The sequence below is a fragment of the Rhyacophila brunnea genome, unplaced genomic scaffold (assembly GCF_057557595.1).
Source record: "Rhyacophila brunnea isolate RB1 unplaced genomic scaffold, BYU_Rbru_1.0 scaffold_11, whole genome shotgun sequence".
NCBI lineage: Eukaryota > Metazoa > Arthropoda > Insecta > Trichoptera > Rhyacophilidae > Rhyacophila > Rhyacophila brunnea.
In genome coordinates, this window is record NW_028232763.1 from 33620934 (window position 1) to 33640552 (window position 19619).

Below are 19619 nucleotides of genomic sequence, written 5' to 3' on the forward strand. Positions count from 1 at the left end.
TAAATCCAGGGTGATTTCCATCGACCTTGCCTAAAAAGAATTTATGAATTCCAAAACAAGACAAGTGTCTCTTGAAACAATTTTGATTTATCTAATACCATTTCAAATAGAAAACAAATCGGTTATACTAAGGCCATGTATGCTTTAGCGAACCGCTTAAAATTAGCGAAAATAGCAGCACTTTCGTTATACGTTTCCGTTTTATTATACCTATACGTACAAATTATAATAAGCCAATTAATATAAAACGTCTCAGTGTTACGCACCTACTAATTCTAGAATAGTAAACGATATATCGTTTGAAAATAAAAATAAATCACACACACCATCCAAAATTTGGGTGCCGGACGAAATCCCGAAGGCCGAAATCCCGAATGCCGAAATCCCGAATGCTGAAATCCCGAATGGCCGGAATCCCGAAAAATAAAAAAAATACAAACAACAATAATTGCGCAATCTTAAATTGCGCAAATTTTTACAAGAGACAAAAACCCATTTTTCACAGAAAGTGGGTTTTTGTCTCTTGTAAAAATTGCGCAATTATTGATGTTTGTATTTTTTTATTTTTCGGGATTTCGGTCTTTGGGATTCCGGCCATTCGGGATTACAGCGTTCGGGATTTCGGTATTCGGGATTTCGGGTTTCGGGATTTCGGCCATTCGGGATTTCAGCATTCGGGATTTCGGCCTTCGGGATTCTGGCCTTCGGGATTTCGACCCAAACCCCCAAAATTTAGATACCTAGAGATCACATCTTCACCAGTTGTTACACAATTACCACGGCTAACTATTACAAATACATGAACACTTAAACGTAATTTGTAAAAAAAATCTACTGCTGCAAACAAAATTAATTGTTTATTTCTTTCTTTTACCCTTCTCTCACTCAAAGAGCTAAAATACTCAAAAAATATTCAAGATGTCACCGTGACGTTTTAGATACAATTTTAGGTTTAGCGTTTTTTTTTTTCGATTTTTACGTATTTTCGAAGTTTCAGTGAACGTGTCTAATAAAATAACAATATTACAAAAAGTGAAAATATATTTGCAAATGTAAACTTTTTTAGATCTACGACATATTCATAATATCCCATTTTTGAAAATGTTTATCGGTTACTTTTTATAGCAGTTTTGATAAAACTGGTATGTTTTTGGAAATTTTTAAGAAGCTGAGATTTGAAGAAAGCGATTGATTTGCAAATAACAACATCAAACTTATTTTAAATTGATTTTTAAAAAAAACTCCTAAATATGATATTTCTAGTATAAACCTATTTATTTTTCATAGTACCTATCTTCAAAATTTCACTTTGATTTATCAAATTCCGGAATTGAAAAGATACCAATTACTGTTGTAATCCTGTGATTTTAATGCCTAAGTACCGATCACATCCTCCGGATATAAACACGTGTTAAGAATACGCTTGTATTTCTTTTTGACAACTGCTCTCGTTTAATGCACTGACGCTCATTCAATATTGATGTTTTTGAAGTTGCAATAGACACTATTGCACGTCTATAATCCGTGGTTCATTTTCGTAGGACACTCACACATTCAAAACCCTGCGTCAAAATGTAGTGTATTGAGTTATAGCCAATCGGAAATATATTTATTAATCTGCTGTGAGGGAGTTTTATTCAAGTCGGTTCAAACATCAATCGGATCGACCATATCGATTTTATAATATTATGTAATTCTTAGCGATAGTGCCCATAGAACGCGTCGAGCGGGCGAAGTCGGTGTATGAAGCGTTTATTCATACCCATAATCACACGTCTCTAGCCGCGCATTACCCTTCACCTATGTAATAAGCGGCCCAAGCAGCACAAAATAATTATTATTACAGCGTCTCTCATAACAAAGCAATAAAAATATTATATTATTTCGCGGCTTGTAATTAAGGTGACGCATCAGTGAAACGCCAAATAATGTTCAACTGTACGCGCGACGAAAATTTGTACTTGCTTCGCATTCATTGAGAAAACGTGGAGTCGGACGCACGTCACTTTGCTGCGTGATGGCGACGGGCCAATTAATTCTAAAATCGTGTAAAGATGACTAAAAACTTTACCCATTTACTTTAAAAAGCAAACATGTCAATGAATATATTATTATTGATACTAATAGAATAATAAACAGAACATAAAATGGACGTATGTTGGATTTATATGAGAAATAATATTTCGTTTGACAGGCGTCATTTTCACCCGCGACCCGCAATCCGCACATCGCCTAGCAACGATCTTTTTAGACCGTGCCTCAACTAATTCATGGCCTTAATATTTACGACGACATTATTCAACCAGCGAAATATAGGACACGGGATAAAATTAAACAAAGAGATCTCTGTTATTAAATAATTGCTTCTCGCCCGTCGATCGACGACGCCTCGAGCAGCGTGATTTTGGTAGCCGTGTTCAATGAATGGACTTCTTTGTATTTTCATTAAATCGTATCGCCGAGTAGCGAAAAACGGTGACTCATGCGGCAGGCGGGGGCGCAAGGCATCGTCAAGTCCAGTGTGCGCTGGCGTATTTGATTACGTTGTATTTTCGATGATTTACGCGCCACTTGTCGAAATTCAACGGAGTCCATTCATTGAACACAGCAAGCAAAATCACGCTGCTCGAAGCGTCGTCGATAAGACGGGCGAGAAGCCATTATTAAGAACAATGTACGCTTTGTTTAGTTATTGCGTGTCCGATATTTAATTACAAGCCCCGAGAAATAATATAATATTTTTATTGCTTTGTTATGAGAGGCGCTGTAATAATAATTATTTTGTGCTTCTTGGGCCCCTTATTACATAGGTGAAGGGTAATGCGCGGCAAGAAGCGTGTGATTATGGTTATGAATATACGCTTCTTACGCCGACTTCGCCCGCTTGTCCGTCTTGGTGGGCTTTATGCCGTAGATATACCATTTTAGGTTGTGAGTGTTACCATAAGAATAAAATAGCCATAACAATTTACAAAACTCAAAATTAACTCAATGTTACAAAGATGATTTATAGCTAAACATCCATTTTAGAGGAACATCAACATCACCTCGCATCTGTATTTATGGTCATCGTCATAATAATAATGTCAGTCCCCCACACAGTTATTGATATTACCACCAAAAATTGCCCGAAAAAGAATTGAGCAAACCATTTACAAAAAACCGTAAAACACACCTGCTATGTTGTAATAATTCAAAGCACGTGTTTTACCGAATAACGCGTGGTCAGTTGGGAGTTATTTTTTTGGTCACTGAAATATTCGTAATTTTAGTGAAAACCGGTATAGTCCTGGGAGACGACGGCAGGTCCACTGTAACCTTATGGATTATTTTCACTGCCATCTCATCTCACTAGTCCCTTGAGAAGAAAATACATATTCCTCTTTATTTGAACGTGTTCCATCCCTCAAGAATAATGTTTCACCAGGCAGAAATAACGTAACCCAAATGCCGAAAAGTATACATACATTTGAAAAACTCCAACAAATGCCTACCGTATGTATGTAAATACAAAAATATGATATTATCATTCTAAGACAGCGGTCCCCAACCTTTGGGACCTCGCGGACCACTTAACTCAAAATCTTGAATCCCGCGGACCACTACCACGTATTTTTCCCCCACTTGTTAAAATTGTCAGTATAATGATAAAATAATTATAATAAATAAACTTATTAACACAGATATTCATTACAAAAATTGCATAAGAAAACATTTTAAATTTCATTTTATTAAAAAAGAATCAATAGAATTATTAAATTAATATCAATTCTACGTCGACAGAGGTGCATAAAAGATTAATTATTACAGGTACCTAACAGAAAGATAGTGTGATAAGAATATACTGCAACATTTTAATAAATACGAAAATTGCAAATATATTCAAATTACTCTGCGGACCACCAAAATTCTCTCACGGACCACCGGTTGGGGACCGCTGTTCTAAGAAAAAGCCAATGAATACTTCACTAATATAATTTTCTAGCATATACAATACGATGCACATTGTTACCTTGAGAAATTTTGACAATAAAAGGTTAATTTTGCCGTATTCATATTTTTTTTTCGAATTATAAACTACCCTAGCAATGATCAATGTACAAATAATGTGTAAATGTACATAATACAGTGCAGTGCCACTGTGACTTAGTTCTGTCCAGAAATTATTATGATTAAAATCACATTTAGACTTTATTACTCGATATGCTAGTACGGCACTTTAAGTATCTGTCAAACTATTATGAGAGAATCAATATTTTTTTCTTTCATGGCCCGATTAAAATAAACGATTCCTTTATTTTCGTGTCAGCTTATTTTTCAAATTTAGAATTTGCGTTGTGTATTTTTTTCTTTTACATTACCACATTCAATACGCCTTCTCCCTGTTTTCTCGGCTCTTTCCTACACATTTAAATAATATGTTTTCTCTCATGCGTTACAGATACATGACTCTATGTTATACTGTATCACTTAAAACGTTAATAATATGAGTCTGAGACTTGGGCAATGAGCACACGAGAAAAACAGAGAACTGAACGCATTTTAAAATGGGGCTGTTTTAAAGTATTGTTGACCGCAAAAAAAGTCCATCGTCAACAAGCAGACTCCGCTGATCCCTAGCCTGCGATAAAAGGGAGATCAGCTGAGGTATAACAATACTTAGAAGCCAATTAAACACCTAATGTAATTTTATTGTATTATTATAAATTATAATCCAAGACCAAACATGTCATAACGAGGGGTCAAAAAGACAATACGGCATATCATTGATTAAAATTGATAATAAGCGCAATGCCATGTCCTTATCTGACGTTGCATTTATGTCTGTATAAATTAATGTCCGTCTTAAGTCCGACAAAATATCAATTATAATATTGATATATCTGGGAAACTCATGTTCATAGCGGACATTATCATTAAAATTTATATGGAAACGACTAAAATATCGGTCAATGTCGGCTAACTATTTACAGTTTACGCGCTTGTTAGCGATTGACTATCAAGGTCTGTTGAGGTTACGAGATTATCTTCGATATTTCCATAAAAGTAAACATAATAATATGAACATACATAATTTGAAAACATCTCATGCATATACCTACTGTAGTTTAAATGCTAGCAGATATCAATATTTGGCCACGTATTTTTTTCGGTTTATACATGGTGTGAATGAGAACTCTGCCATTCTTGGTACTATTGACTTCTGTGTCCCTGATAACCATCTCAGAAATCGGGAGTATCAATTGTTTGTTCTTCCAAGGAGCAGAACTAATCTGCCATTGGTGATGCCAATTGGGAGGGCAATAACTCTGTTCAACCAACTCGCTTCTGATACTGATATATTCCACCTACGTGAGGATAAGTATGGGTGGACGTTGTTTTATAAATTCTTAAAATAGGGTCTGCTTAACTCATTCGGTGTACCTACTTCCTTGTACCTATCTAATGTATATATAGTATTTTTTGTATTTTTTACACTTTTCTACTGTTTAATAACTTAATACAGATCTATTTCTTTTGTATATAATACTGATTTAATAATATTTCTTTGATTCTAAATGTCATGTTATGAACGTGTTAAATTAATAATTTATAATCTTCACTATGTAAAAATAAATAAAATTTAGAAAAAAATCTAATTTAAAAAAACGACACCCGACTGGACTTGAACCTATAACAGATAGATTCGTGCTAGTGTGCTTTTCCAATTAAGATAGAGGCATGCTCAAAAATTAAATCTTTATTTCCAATTTAAAATTTTATCAGCAGCATAAAAATTAATTTCTTTTACAGCATTAAACAGTTAATCATCTGTATAATAAATAAAGCCATACCAAAAGGGGGGCTGGACGAGATAATGGAATAATCTTTTGGCGAAGCGCCAACACGGAAAAAAGATAATTAACTCCATTTCGCATTATTACATACGTCTCTCTATCTTACGTTTGAGTTATTATATTATTTGTTCCGACAATCGTATTACTTCAGATATTATATATGACGTAAAGATGGCAGCATTGATTTATCAACGACAGGGCAGCTGCCCGGTTTAAATAGAAACCGGTTAATTCATATTTTTGTTAATACGAAAAACGGTTTATTTTACTAAAAAATTCGAATGAAATTTTAAGCAAATTTCTCGGGTACACAAATACATAGATACGTGCGTGTTTAAATCTAATAAAAGTTCTAAAAAAGTACGTAGATAGAATAGTGTCTGATTATTGTGGCAGTGCAATCGACTCATTTAAGTGTTGGTATCATTACTTATGACAGTAAATCGTTCCCAAGTGATTTCGTTTGTACGCAATGCCAGAAGAATCTGTCCTTCCGAATTACTACGTTGAAATAAAGTAGGTATTAATCAAATATAACGAATCTTCTTCCAGGTGAAACCTTTTGTCTCCCAATAAAATCGCTGATGTAAATTCCAGTACAATCATAAAATCAGAATCTGTAATAAAATTAGACACCCCAGAGGTCATTCATTGCCATCATTATAATATTAATTAGACTCCATCTCCATAACATAAGGTTTTTTTTAAATACTTGGTTTTAATTGATAAATTGCCTGTTATTTAGAAGAATCGAGAAACTGTCGCCACAGAAGCAGCACATACACAATTATTGTAAATTTCGGTGACTTGGTAAATCGGTTAATTGGAAACTATATGAGCGAAACGCGTTTCGTATAAACAATAAATCAATGTTAAATTTAGTGAATAACAGTTACTAATTACTGTTCTTACAATATTATAGAAACGTTTATTGCAAAGAATAAACGCTGTAAATACCTAAAGTAAACCACTACAGGCATACCTATTATACATTGCCGACGTAAGATATTATTATGTTTAATAAAGTTCATAGATGATCTATTTTGCCACACTAACGACAAACGTGCAAAAAACGTAAAAATATGTATTCATTCATGATACTGAAGCTTCAGTGCATCTATTCTATACACAAGACTGCTTTCGGCCGCTGGGGCAGCTATTTAGTATTTGTATCGAAGTATAAGCACTAGTTGTAACAATAAATTGCAATAAGCTAGTTGTAATTATTACAATAAGTGCTATGTTTTAACAGCACCTCTCTTGGCGAAGCTAAATTTTAGAGCGAGATAAACAGTTTCGACTGTTTAGTTTAGACTGCTGGTCTAAAAAGGACAACGGAAGTGGATTGCCTCCCAGAAGAGAGTCGTATCCAGAAATGGAAAGAAAGACTCTACAATCCTTGGATAGAGTCAACAGAGGAACCCTCGCCGGGACACGAACTTCCCTTCGATGTCTGGAAGGCACTGAACAGACTACGAGTCGGTGTCACAAGGTGCAAGACAAACCTCAAGAAGTGGGGTGTCTTAACCGGCGAGGATGTCTCATGCGAGTGTGGGGAGGTGCAGGATGCGAAGCATATGTTGGTTTGCCCTCGAATTGGGATTGGGTGTGTTGAGGAGGACCTGTTGAAGGCCAATGACAAGGCGGTCTCGGTCAAGGAGCGGTGAGATCCCGGACACGATAAGTAAGTAAGTAGACTGCTAACTTATTGTACAATAAGTGTTACAATAAGTGCTAATACTTCGATACAAACCTATCTTAGATAACTGCTGTAGCGGCCGAAAGCAGTATTGCGTTTATGATAGATGCGCAGAAACATTATACAGGGAATACGAGACATTTTGATATACCTATTAGATAGTCTGTTGTGGAATTAGAAGAGAAAAGAATCGATAATTATTATATTATTAATAATGTATTTCTTATATTAGGAAATTAATAAAGTGTTTATTTTAATTGTTAGATAATGGTAGGAAATTTCGATTAAAATTTTTCCGTGAGATAATCAAAATTGAATCAATGTTATCAAATGGTAGTGATTTTACTGGCACTGGCCGAAATATTTCAATCCACGAATGCAATGGTCGCATAAGTAATATCACGGCTTAATTATAAAATAATTACAAGATAAAAAGAACTTTTTATATACAACGTTTTTAACATTTCCTGTTGAATCATATAAACTTGACTTGACTAGCTTAAACGATCAAAAAAAATTGTATTTGATAGAAATAATACTGAAATGTCATTTTGACACTCATATTGATTTCCGTAGTAAAGCAATTTTGCACGCAATTTAGTTGTTAGGACCCTAGCAACCAATAATAGTAGATTGGATTACGGATTTCTTCCGAAATAACTTTTTATACAAAACAGAATTAACTGAAAATGAATTCAATTATGCTTAAAGGTGGCTAAAAGTTTTAAAAGAATGCATTGGCGTCGTGTTCTGATATATTCTAAAAGTTTCAAATGTCTAGCTAGTCGGGAAGTTAGTTAAAAATCGATTGCAAGATTTGTACTGGACAAACAACCACCGGACAAACAAGAATACGAGCTAATAAAAACGTTGTAATAAGATTTTTCGAGTCATTCGCCAATCATACACAAATATAATATATTTATTTTTTTCTACGGAAGGCCCAATACGTGTCGCAAGTAAGCCCCCCCCCCCGATTGGTAAAATTTGCCTCCGCGTACACAAACGTTGCTACCATCAACTAATATCGTACAATTTGAACAGTGATGTAATCCAAATTTGGAAACGAGGCTATTGAAAAACGCCAAGTGTGAAAAACGCTTACCTTTATGCGGCTGCGACTTGGGCGATAGCGTCGACGTAGGACGCCGCGGCGCCGGTTTCCTCGCTGACAGGGGCAGGGGGAGGGGGGCACCCCGCGTCGCGGCGCCGCCACTCAGCGCCGACACAGCACCCGGCTTTTTCACTGTGGATCAAAACAAATTGTACGCAATCAATATTCTGAACACTTAACCACTCATTGTGAAGGCCAAAAGTTTTTATCTAAAGATGTTGGTATTATGTAATATTCAAGTTTCCTACACTATCATTTATCGGCAACACAATCTATCACACCCTCAACATTACATACCCCCTTAAAATACATTAGAGAGGTTTTCACACTATTTTGCCCATAATAAGTAATATGACATGGGGGTTCATTCATAAGGCCATCCGCTCACGTGAAAACTCAAAAAAGACGAGACTGAAACTACAGTAGGATCTAGATTCTAGCTAATGTACTTCAATGGCGGCTCGCTGACGATAAGACGGTTTCGAAACGTCTGCGACAGAAACCGAAGAGGCGCGACATGCTAGTTTCCCAGTCTCTCAGTTTCCAGTCATCCATAAAACAGTGGCACCAATATCAGTAGATTCGATGAAAAATCATATTTTCTTACCAAAATTGGTAGCACTGAACTGAACTGATCAAGAAATAACAAGCCAAGACGTCAAAAGTTAAAGATGGGCGAACCGAATTTTAATTTAAAATATGTGACAGATACTCCTGCCTGTATAATTACAGGTTGCCAGAATACTCCCGTAAAGATATTACGAAAAAGGCTTAGAATGAAGTAGGAAAGACAATGGCTTTCAGAGTTTGAGGTTATGAGAGTATTAAGGTTTCAGTAGCATTGTGTGCGAAGCATCAGTCACTGGCCAGTTTATGACTTCCATCACCAACCAGTTCGTCAGAGTTTAGTTTCTGCGCGAGCGGATGGCCTACGTTACAGGGCTTTATTATAAAATACATATTTTTTAGCATATAAGCTTACTTTCCTGAAAACAAATTGTGTACTTTTATTTGCTTTGTGTTATTTTATTACTATTAAAATCTATGTAATATATCCACGACTCACGAACATAAATTTTGTGACATTTTGTATGAGATTTGATTTACTAAAAGTTTTGAAGTTAACATTATAAAAGTATATAATTAAACTGCCTAGGATAATAATAAAATGTAAGGTATGTCTCTGATTTCAAAATGTTTGTCTCGCGATCAGTGTGTTAAGTCAGTTTTAAAAATCAAAAACTAATAGACCGATATTAATCAAACTTGGACAGTTTACATTGATGTAACCAATTGTATGTTTTATTTTGCTAAGTTACAAGAAAACTTCTCGCAAATATTGCATGTGCAACAATTCATCACGAGTAGGTTCAGTGGTACTATAGCAACGGTAAAATGGTGATCTGATACTGACGAATGGGTCTAAAAAAACTGACTTAATATTCATTGAAATTAAAGGGCTGGATAGAACGGAGTGCCTAGATTCAATCATTATCCACATTTAAAAAAAATCATATTGATTCAATATATTTTTTATGCTGTATATGGCTGATTTTTATTTTAGAATTTCGGACATTTTATGTAGTCATGGACTTCGACTAGGTAATATATTATGTGCTTACGATTCCACATATGCGTGAGAAACATGGACCCTAAGTAAAAGAGAGGCCCAGAAACTTAGAGTAGCACAACGTGGTATGAAGAGGTGCATGCTGGGCATAAAGCAAAAGGACAAAAAGAAGAATGAGTGGATAAGGAAACAGACAAGGGTTTTCGATGTAATAGAGTTCGCTAAAAGCCTCAAATGGAAATGGGCTGGACATATAGCTCGAAGAAGGGATAATCGTTGGACAAGGACAAATCTAGTCATCCAGTAGTACCCAAGAGGTACAAAACGTCCGCAAGGTGAACCTAGAAGCCGCTAGATCGATGAAATGATAAAGTTATGCGGAAGTACGTGGCAACGCAACGCACAGGACCGAGAAAAGTGGAATCAGCTTGGAGAGGCCTTCATCCAGCAGTGGATAGATACATACTGATAATGATGATGATATTATAAAAGTGTCATTGTATAATATAGCTAAGTATCTACTATACCATTTTTAAACTATTAGTAAAAAATGTTTCGATGTAACATTTTTCATATAGAGGCAACCCTTGACGAAAGTTTTTGTGAAATTCTAATTATAAACACACAATAATATGTAGGTACTTAACACAAAAGCGTCCATTTTGAGATATTTAATAGTTTATGATGACACTTCTAGACAAAAATACTTTCTTTTCATTTTGGGTATTAAAGAAACCTAACGATTTTCTTTCGTGGAAATAGTATTCATTTATTTTCACAATAATAATAACGAAAAGCGGTTTCATACGAAGAACCGCCTTATCATTAATTTTAACGTGAAACCACTTTATTTCATTTATGGCTGCTGTAATTAATTTGACGTTTCAATGACGTTAAAGGTTCAAATATATTACGATCACGTCATGTGTTGTCACGTGCTGTCACAGTAAACTGCCGCTACGGGAAAAACTGTGTAAAGTATTTTTCTTGGTATTTAAAATATTATCAGACTGACGCTCCCCCCATCACATAAAAGGCACATTTTGAACCTTTTAACGAACATTGTCAGCAAAATCTGCCGAAATCACCAGAATAATTAGGTCACCTCACGCGTACCGCGCCTCATCGATACCCGCTCAGTGAACGTTTTTTTATAATGTTCTACATGCCTACACATTTTCAACTCATGTCAACTCGTGTTCTTTGTTTTTAGTGGTTTTCTCTATGGATTTTCTATTAAATTATTATCTATTATCTATGATCTGCAGGTTGGGTTCTGTTTAAAATAGTAACTATGGATGCAATATTGTAAGTCATTTTAATGTACGCACACATAGAAATTGTTAAAATTAATTGAAAATAGCATGAATAATGATTAATAATTCAAAATATTAATACATTAGAGTTGGCACTCTCTCCATCATTGAATGTCTACAGACAGTGATCATTCAAAATATTCTGCGAAATGACGAAACCATAGACAAAATTTGTCGCCGTACCAGCATGTGACAGTACGTGACGTTATCATATTATGTATTTAAACCTTTAATTTAGAATCTTGACGCGAAATCGCGATTCATTTATTTTTATACGAATAAGGAATTTTATATCACAGAAGTATTACAGAAAAATAAATATTAATGGCTTCAACAGCGAATCTCTTAATATTTTCCTGTCTGATAAGTCTAAATACAAAATTGTACGATTCTTAAAAAGCTTCTACAGAAGTAATGTTGCTTTTAGTAGACTTGCGTAATCTGTATTTATTAAAGAAACATTAGTATAGCTATAGACTATAGGGGTGTTGTGAAAAAATAGTTATTTTCTAGAGGCCTTTTTGACTACCAGATTATCGTTATATCGGTCCAATTTTAACCAATAATGTTGTAAAATATAGAAATCATAGACTTATGATTTTGGGGGAAACCAAATCGATATTATTTTCATTTCTACAAATTGTATGCCAAGATACAATTATTTTGCAATTAAAAAATATAATTATTATATTTATTATAGTATAATTATTATATATAAGATAAATGTATACCATCAACGAAACGACCTCATGCAATGCCGGGCACTTCAGCTAGCTGCTTATGAATATTAAACGCTAATAGCTAATCTAATATACTAATAATTAGAGGTTGTGATTGAGAAATCTCGTCTCGAGAAATAATCAGGAATGGCAAATCTCGAGAAATCAATTTTTCGAAATTTCAATGAGAATCTCGAGAAATTGTCACTAGACTAAGCCGTCAGAAAAAGAAGCTTCTAAATAAATATTCTTGATTTATACTTGACTAACTAATTTTACAACAATAAATCTTTTAATTGTGCAATAGGTTATCTTTGGCATTGTTTTAACAATCAATTCTCTCGTGGCATTATAAACTATCAATCAACAATAAAAATACATAAAACCATAGACACAGAGAAACATAACAACATAACATATTGTTCGTGTTCTGGAACTTTTGGCAAATCATCTTAATATTGCATAATCGTACAATACTGTCAAGGTTATAAGTCGAAAGTGATTATAGGCTATTAAATAATGAATACATTACTCAGCTGTTTTCGAAAGGCTGCATTAATAATACAAAATGGTAAAAGTTCACGAAGTATCACGTAGAAACCTAAAATACCTATCGATAAATAATTTATCGAAGCAAAGCGAACGCGACCAAGGAAGCAACAGGAAAGGTAATATTTTCAAAGGTCGTGTTTGGGAGACTTTGCGAGATGTAATCTTCTAAGCAAAAATATTGAAATAGCATACAGGACGTTATGTGCATTTAATTATAATCAATTTAATTATAATGTAATTATAATTATATATTAAATTATCGTTTTTATGCACATAACGTGGGCTGAAGATTGATTTGTCAGTTAAAATCGATAATTTTGTCAGTATTCGCTAAAACTGTGCTTTTTTGAACTGGCCTTTCGAAATATAGCAACCAAGCGCACACATGGGATAAGGAGGGTCCGGACCCGAATATGAATTATTTAAGTAAATCGAATATTACTACGTCAATACTTCAGCGCGGACGATACAAATGGACACTGGCGATCCTAATAATTATGACCATTACGCCAAGCACATTCGATAACTTGTGGATGCGACAACACACAATAAATCGTATGTCCTTCACCCTCAAATCATTTTTCTGTGTGCGCGCCTAATAGCAAATTTAGCCTTTAAATTTGTACAATATTTTAATTTCGCTGAGTTACATTGAGTGAAGACAGATTCTCTCGTGCCGCATAAAGAGCTTTACCCTACGAAATTTAAGCTTCTTTTTTAAGCTCTATCTACTGATAATAATTCCCTCGAAAAATTTAATTCCAATCAAGTTAAATCAGAAAAAAAATCATTTGTAAGCTTAGCTTTTCCGTCCAGCATTAAAATAACTCGCTGACAATTTTTGTTGCCCAAAACATTTGTTTTTTAGGTTTGTCCCGCATTGGTAGTTGCCCGGGGCTGCGAGTGTTGGAGAAAATGTTGCTTTAAATGTGTACTTAAACATTATTAGGGACTAAGTACACATCTATATAATGTTTTAATGGTTCAAAGGCACTGCGAAATACGATGATTATCGACTGAAGTTTCACTAAAGCACGGCCAGCAAGGAAGTGGTTGATTGGAATGAAGCCATTTACACTCTAAAGTGCCCTTTTATACATATCCACTGCAAAATAAGTAAAGTAAGTACACGCATTCAAGATTTTTGAAAAAGCAAAAGGCCAGTAAAAAAAACGAATCGAGTATTAAATATGCAAACAGCCTGTAGACCTCTTCGCGAAATGTATTGCCGATTAAATAAATGGATCATGGAGTCGGCACCGGGAGTCGTGGAGTGGGGTTGGATGAAAGTGGTTTTAGAGGTTTAACACGTCGCTCGAGGACGCGTTTAATACATAACGGAGGGGCGGCCTGTCAGACGACGCGTGGCCTTCGCAAGGGCGCTCATTTAAGAGTTTATCGACGAGGCATTTTTCGACTAAAAATAAAACGTCTACAATCTGCATAATTTAATACCTCGAAAATTACTACCCGATAGGAAAATTATATGTGTTGGTATTGATTTTTTCAAGGCCCGTGAGTTTTTTTTATAACAATCGATGAAGGCATTAAAAATTGCTGAAGGAATAAATTGACAATAGCATCATGTAGGTAGAATGTAGATCAAGTATTTCCAACTTCAAGTAGGTTATGATCCCAAATGACTGTGACCTACAATATCCTCCCAATATCATTACTCAATTTGAACAAACGTATTATATTTGGTTGAGAACAATGTTCCGGAGTGTTGCCAACCGTACTATAATTATAGTATTTGTACTACAATTTTGGTCCGCGTACTATGTACGATATTAAACAGTTATAGTACGCAAAATACTATAATTTTGAATTTCGGAAAAAATATGTAAAAAGTACTAAAATTTCGATATTTCCGTTCGATAAATTGGTTCAAAATACTATAATTTTGCAATATAAGAAGATTTGGAGAACATGGAAAACAATGCTCGAAAAACGTAATAAAATCCCTTGACTTTGGTTTAAAATGAAATTTCTTGAACTCTTCGGTAAGTATTTTTGGTCGGAAGAGGTACCTAAATTAAAAAGAGTCTCGGAGTTACTCAAACTCTCCGTTATTTTTTTTCTGATAAAAAAAACCTATACATTTTCAACAGATGACAATGCGTACTATATTTTTTCCCCAAATACTATAATTGTGGAGGCTATGTTCTTTAATTCCACTTTGAAAAGATGGCAACACTGGTTCCGTCACAAATTAAACAACAGCACTAATTTATTGTCTATCACCATCACAAAGAAATATGTACGTACTCAGTTTCCCATTTGCCATGAAATATATAAGTTTTGATCTATTTTTGAGTTCTGATTTATTACGATAAGAGGAAACTACGGTTTAATTTAATTACAGTGCGGGGATAATATTATATTCTCTTTCTAAAACTCTTTCGTGACGCCGTGAGTGATGCAATTTGAACCAAGTGATACGACGAGGTCACGTGGACTTCCTTATGGTTAATATTTTACCTACGTACCTACTTTTACGTATAGTGGTTAAGGAAATAACAATAGGAATGGTACATCTTATTCTTTATCTAAACCAAAGATCGTTCCCAGCATGATTTGGCAGTTGCAGCTTACTCCACCACTACATTTCTTCGTCGTCGTCTGGTCTGACCTTCGCCTAGTATGAGTTTTCCCCGCTGCGGGTTATAAATATAGTCAAAAAATTCCAAAAGTTCAACACAGGAAACCCAAGGAGAGTCTTTACTGAATATGTGGCCATCCACAAGACTGTGTGTAAACTGACACTTTTTCATGTTTTTATATGTTAGGTATGTTTGTTAACAAAAAATCGGTGTGTGTACTTATGTACGCGCGTTAAAAGTTATACTTCTTTGGCGTAACAAAACAAAAACAAAACTTGTGATAAACTAGATTCTTTCACTAGCTCTTAATTATCTTGTTAAATTACACACTCAAGAAAAAGGACCGCTTATTGGAACGCCGTTGGTTTATTTCTATACACTTTAACTTATATTACTAAATTATATAATGGTTTCTCGTTGTTTTTATTTTTAAAGTACCAACTGTCACTCTGACGTTTTGTAAATGGCTGACAATAATAAATTCGCTGCCTAGGCAACGGAACAGTTCTAAACTATAATATTATACTGTATAACCGTCACGATTGCAGTATCATACTGTGGCGTAAAAGTAGTGCAATCCAATCGAGTGCGTTTTTTTTCGTGTGAAAAAATAAATTATGTGTTACATGTCACACGCCAAAAATACACTCTGATCTGATTTCCCAAACGCGCCAAAAAGAGTTTAACCTCAAAAAATATAAACAACTAATTGAGAAATCGACATTTGGATTCAATCTTGGTTCTTGATTAATTCGAAACTAATAAATCGCACCATAATAATTCATGCGGATAGATCTGGGGTGTAGATATTTCTACAAGAAATACTAAGATGTACGTCATCACGGTTCGTGATCCACATGTTGGTGACGGCTTATTGATTAATGGCAGTGTCTTTTCAGTTACAATCTTGCAACATTTGTCTTCTATAATTTGCAAACTTCGAACAAAATTGTATCTAAGCTTCGAAGCCATACATTAAATTGCGTACCTAACTTTCCGCCATTATTCATTAGCGTGTCTGTTACTAAATGTAATATTTTGTGAGAACGGTCTAGCTCTAGCTAAAGACAGCCATTGTTATAGTCGCCATTTAAGTTTAAATTTATTATAAAAAAAATTATAAAAGATGCAAATGAAGAATCTAGGATATGTTAAGGATCTAAGCGTAACAATTTCTAAGCTTTTTAGATAGGTAATTGTGTCATTATGATACTCGATCTTTTCTCATTATGAAAATCGACATTTAATAATAAAAAATATTTTTATATACATATTCCATAATTATTTTTTTGTCAAAACGTCGCATTATACCTACATGTCATTTCTTCTTCTTATCAAAGCGTTGGAGCGGAGCTAGGATCAGGAGCACGGAGCAATGTGTTTTACCCGAAGCACAGAAAATTTGAGGTGCTCCGCTGTTTCGGATGTTTTTTTATTATTAAATTTTCGTCCTAAAACACAATGAAAATAATATATTTGACACTTTGCAACACTGGAATTATTTGTAAAACGGCAACACTGCCGAGTAATAAATAATCTCACATTTTTGTCAGAAGAAGCATTTAATGAAAAACTATCTGCTGTCGGTAATTTTGTTTAATATTATTAATAATGAAAAGGACGAATAATAAATCTTATTTAAAAACTACTTTTTTTAAACGTTTTTTTAGGGAGTCCGTTAGGAGAAAAGACGGACGTAAAGTAGAAATAAGAAGGCGCATACAGATTGCAAAAAAGTCGATTACACGCCTTATCAATATATGAAAGGATCGATGAATTTCAATTGCCACGAAAATGATGCTTGTGCAAACTTTAGTGTTCTCCATATTTTTGTACGATGTTGAGTCATGACCCTGAGGACAAAGGAGCGGAAGGAAATTGATGCCTTCGAAATATGGTGTTGTCGCCGAATGCTTCGTATTGCTTGGACAGAGCACAGGACGAACCAGTCAATCACCCATATACTCCAAACAAAGAAATAGCTTTCGACAACATATATGAGACGCATTCTGCAGTATTTTGGACACTACTCGGCGCGGACTGGATAACCTGGAAAGACTGGTGGTTTTGTGTAGCCTCCAAGGAAGGCGAAGCAGAAGAGCGTTGGCGCGCTGGAGCGATCAAGAGAAGGAGCTTGCTGGGTACAGCCTTCACTCTATCACGAGAGAAGCAAAAGACCGATCATCAGCCACGAGGGAACGATCAAAAAGAACGATAATATGTAATTTAAAATAGATTTTTAGTTAATTTAGGTTAGGTTTAAGTTTTTTTATTTAGTACACAATCACCCGCCAGTGGAATAAATGTACTACAGAATATGACGCCATTTTTAAGCTAACTTCAGACTTCTAGAAATAAATAAAGCGGGAATTTAAAGCTCAAACAGTATTTAAAATGTTTTGTTTAATAAAATAAAACATTTCTTCGTGTTGACGTCTTATCTAACGGCAGAGATAACAGATAGACAAATTGTATTGTTTATAAATTTCCAAGCTTTTCTTTGTTACGCAGAAAGAAACATTAAAATAAACGTATTAAAACTTTGATTTCGTTTGTATTTTAAATTATTAACATAGTGTTAGCACGAAAAGGTCACAATACTCCGTTGTACATTTAACTTTTATTTATTTTAGTTGCGTAATAAGAGAAATAGATAACTGAACTTAACCAAAACCTTCCAACACATTACCCCGCCATTTTTATAATGATAAATAAAATAATAATATGATTTCATTACGATTTTGAAGGGGAATAATTATTAACTAATCCTATTATTGTCTTGAATATAATATAGTCGACCTTGACACAACTCGAATGCATTGGTAATCTATCCACATAACAACAATAAATTAGCAATAATAATTATACTACTTTTACATAGGTAGATATCTAAATAATGACAAAAAATATTTAAAAAAAGAACAAATGAAAAATGATTATTCAAAAGCTTTTCATTATTTTAATAAGTAATTAAAATTACACGCTATAATTAATGCAGATGTATGTGTTGTAAAAATATTCGAATAAAGTATAGGTATTAGGTAGGTACGTTATCAACAACAATTCACTGTAAAATACATGCTCATCAATATTCATTACAATATTACAGATAACCAGAATTGAAGTTTCACATTATGAAATTGATTTTAATATTAGCCATCTAAGCCGACACTCAACATGGGGTGTGAAACTGTTAAATTTAATACCTACATACGACCTGCTTCTCTACAAATACGTATATGTATGTAAGTATTGACACATAGTATCAATCGTTTGGAGGAAGAACGAAATATACCTAACATAGCAAGCTTCCTTCCGATATAGAAATCTAGAGTTGGGCGAACCGTATTGAAATAATTAATGAATCAGCAAAAAAAATTAAGTCCACGAATTCGGTTGCTTGATGTTATCGACGAGGAGTTGCGAATGCTGTGCTCGAAATGAAAAAAAATACCAACTCGATAATTTTCCGAAAATATCAACATATTTATGTATTTCATACCAAAAATCATATGCCTACCTACTTCAGACTGTCTAATGGACAGTCATTAAACTTGTGGCATAAATTATTAGGTCATACAGATAGACGATGTCAGCGCCGCAGGCAAAAAAAGGGTTTATGAACATGAAAAATACTGTGTAGACTGTGAGAAACCATTATGCTCCACTTAGATAGAAATGTTACTAGTTTTATAAATTATACTACAATATATTTAGTATAGATAATTTTAAAACATCTCAGATATAATATACCAACCAGTTTTTTTTTAAATACGACGTCTTGAATCTGTACACACTGGAATCGTGCCAATATGCTTTACTAATTATTAAGCTATGGGCGTCCTATCTAATTACGTCGAAATTACCTAATAGTTTTTACATGAAATACCAACATATTAAATTGCGTTAATTTTTGGCTATCGATCTCTGTTTTTTTTTTAAATCAAGATATGCGAATTCGTTGAATAAAAGATATAGGTACTTAGTACACCTATTATTACATAATATTTTGTTTCCATGACTTGTTTTTTTGAAAAATCAAGGGTTTCTGGGATTGAGAAAATACAAATTACGTAATCATAGTATTAAAAATTGTAATACATGATCCAATTTGTCATGTGTTGAAACAATTTACTCATGATACAAATCAATGCTAATTGGAACAAAAGGATTTTCAGTAAAACAGTCATAATGTCATAAAAAATTGTT

General features: G+C 34.2%; 1 protein-coding gene across 1 annotated transcript in view; it reads right to left on the reverse strand.

Annotated features, from left to right (window-relative positions):
- LOC147078637 (uncharacterized) overlaps nucleotides 1–19619 on the reverse strand; it is a 337516-nt gene that overhangs the window by 131187 nt on the left and 186710 nt on the right. Inside the window, exon 5 of the mRNA XM_085960322.1 lies at nucleotides 8642–8782. Coding sequence (XP_085816448.1) covers nucleotides 8642–8782 — 141 coding nt within the window. The remainder of the gene's footprint in view (nucleotides 1–8641; nucleotides 8783–19619) is intronic.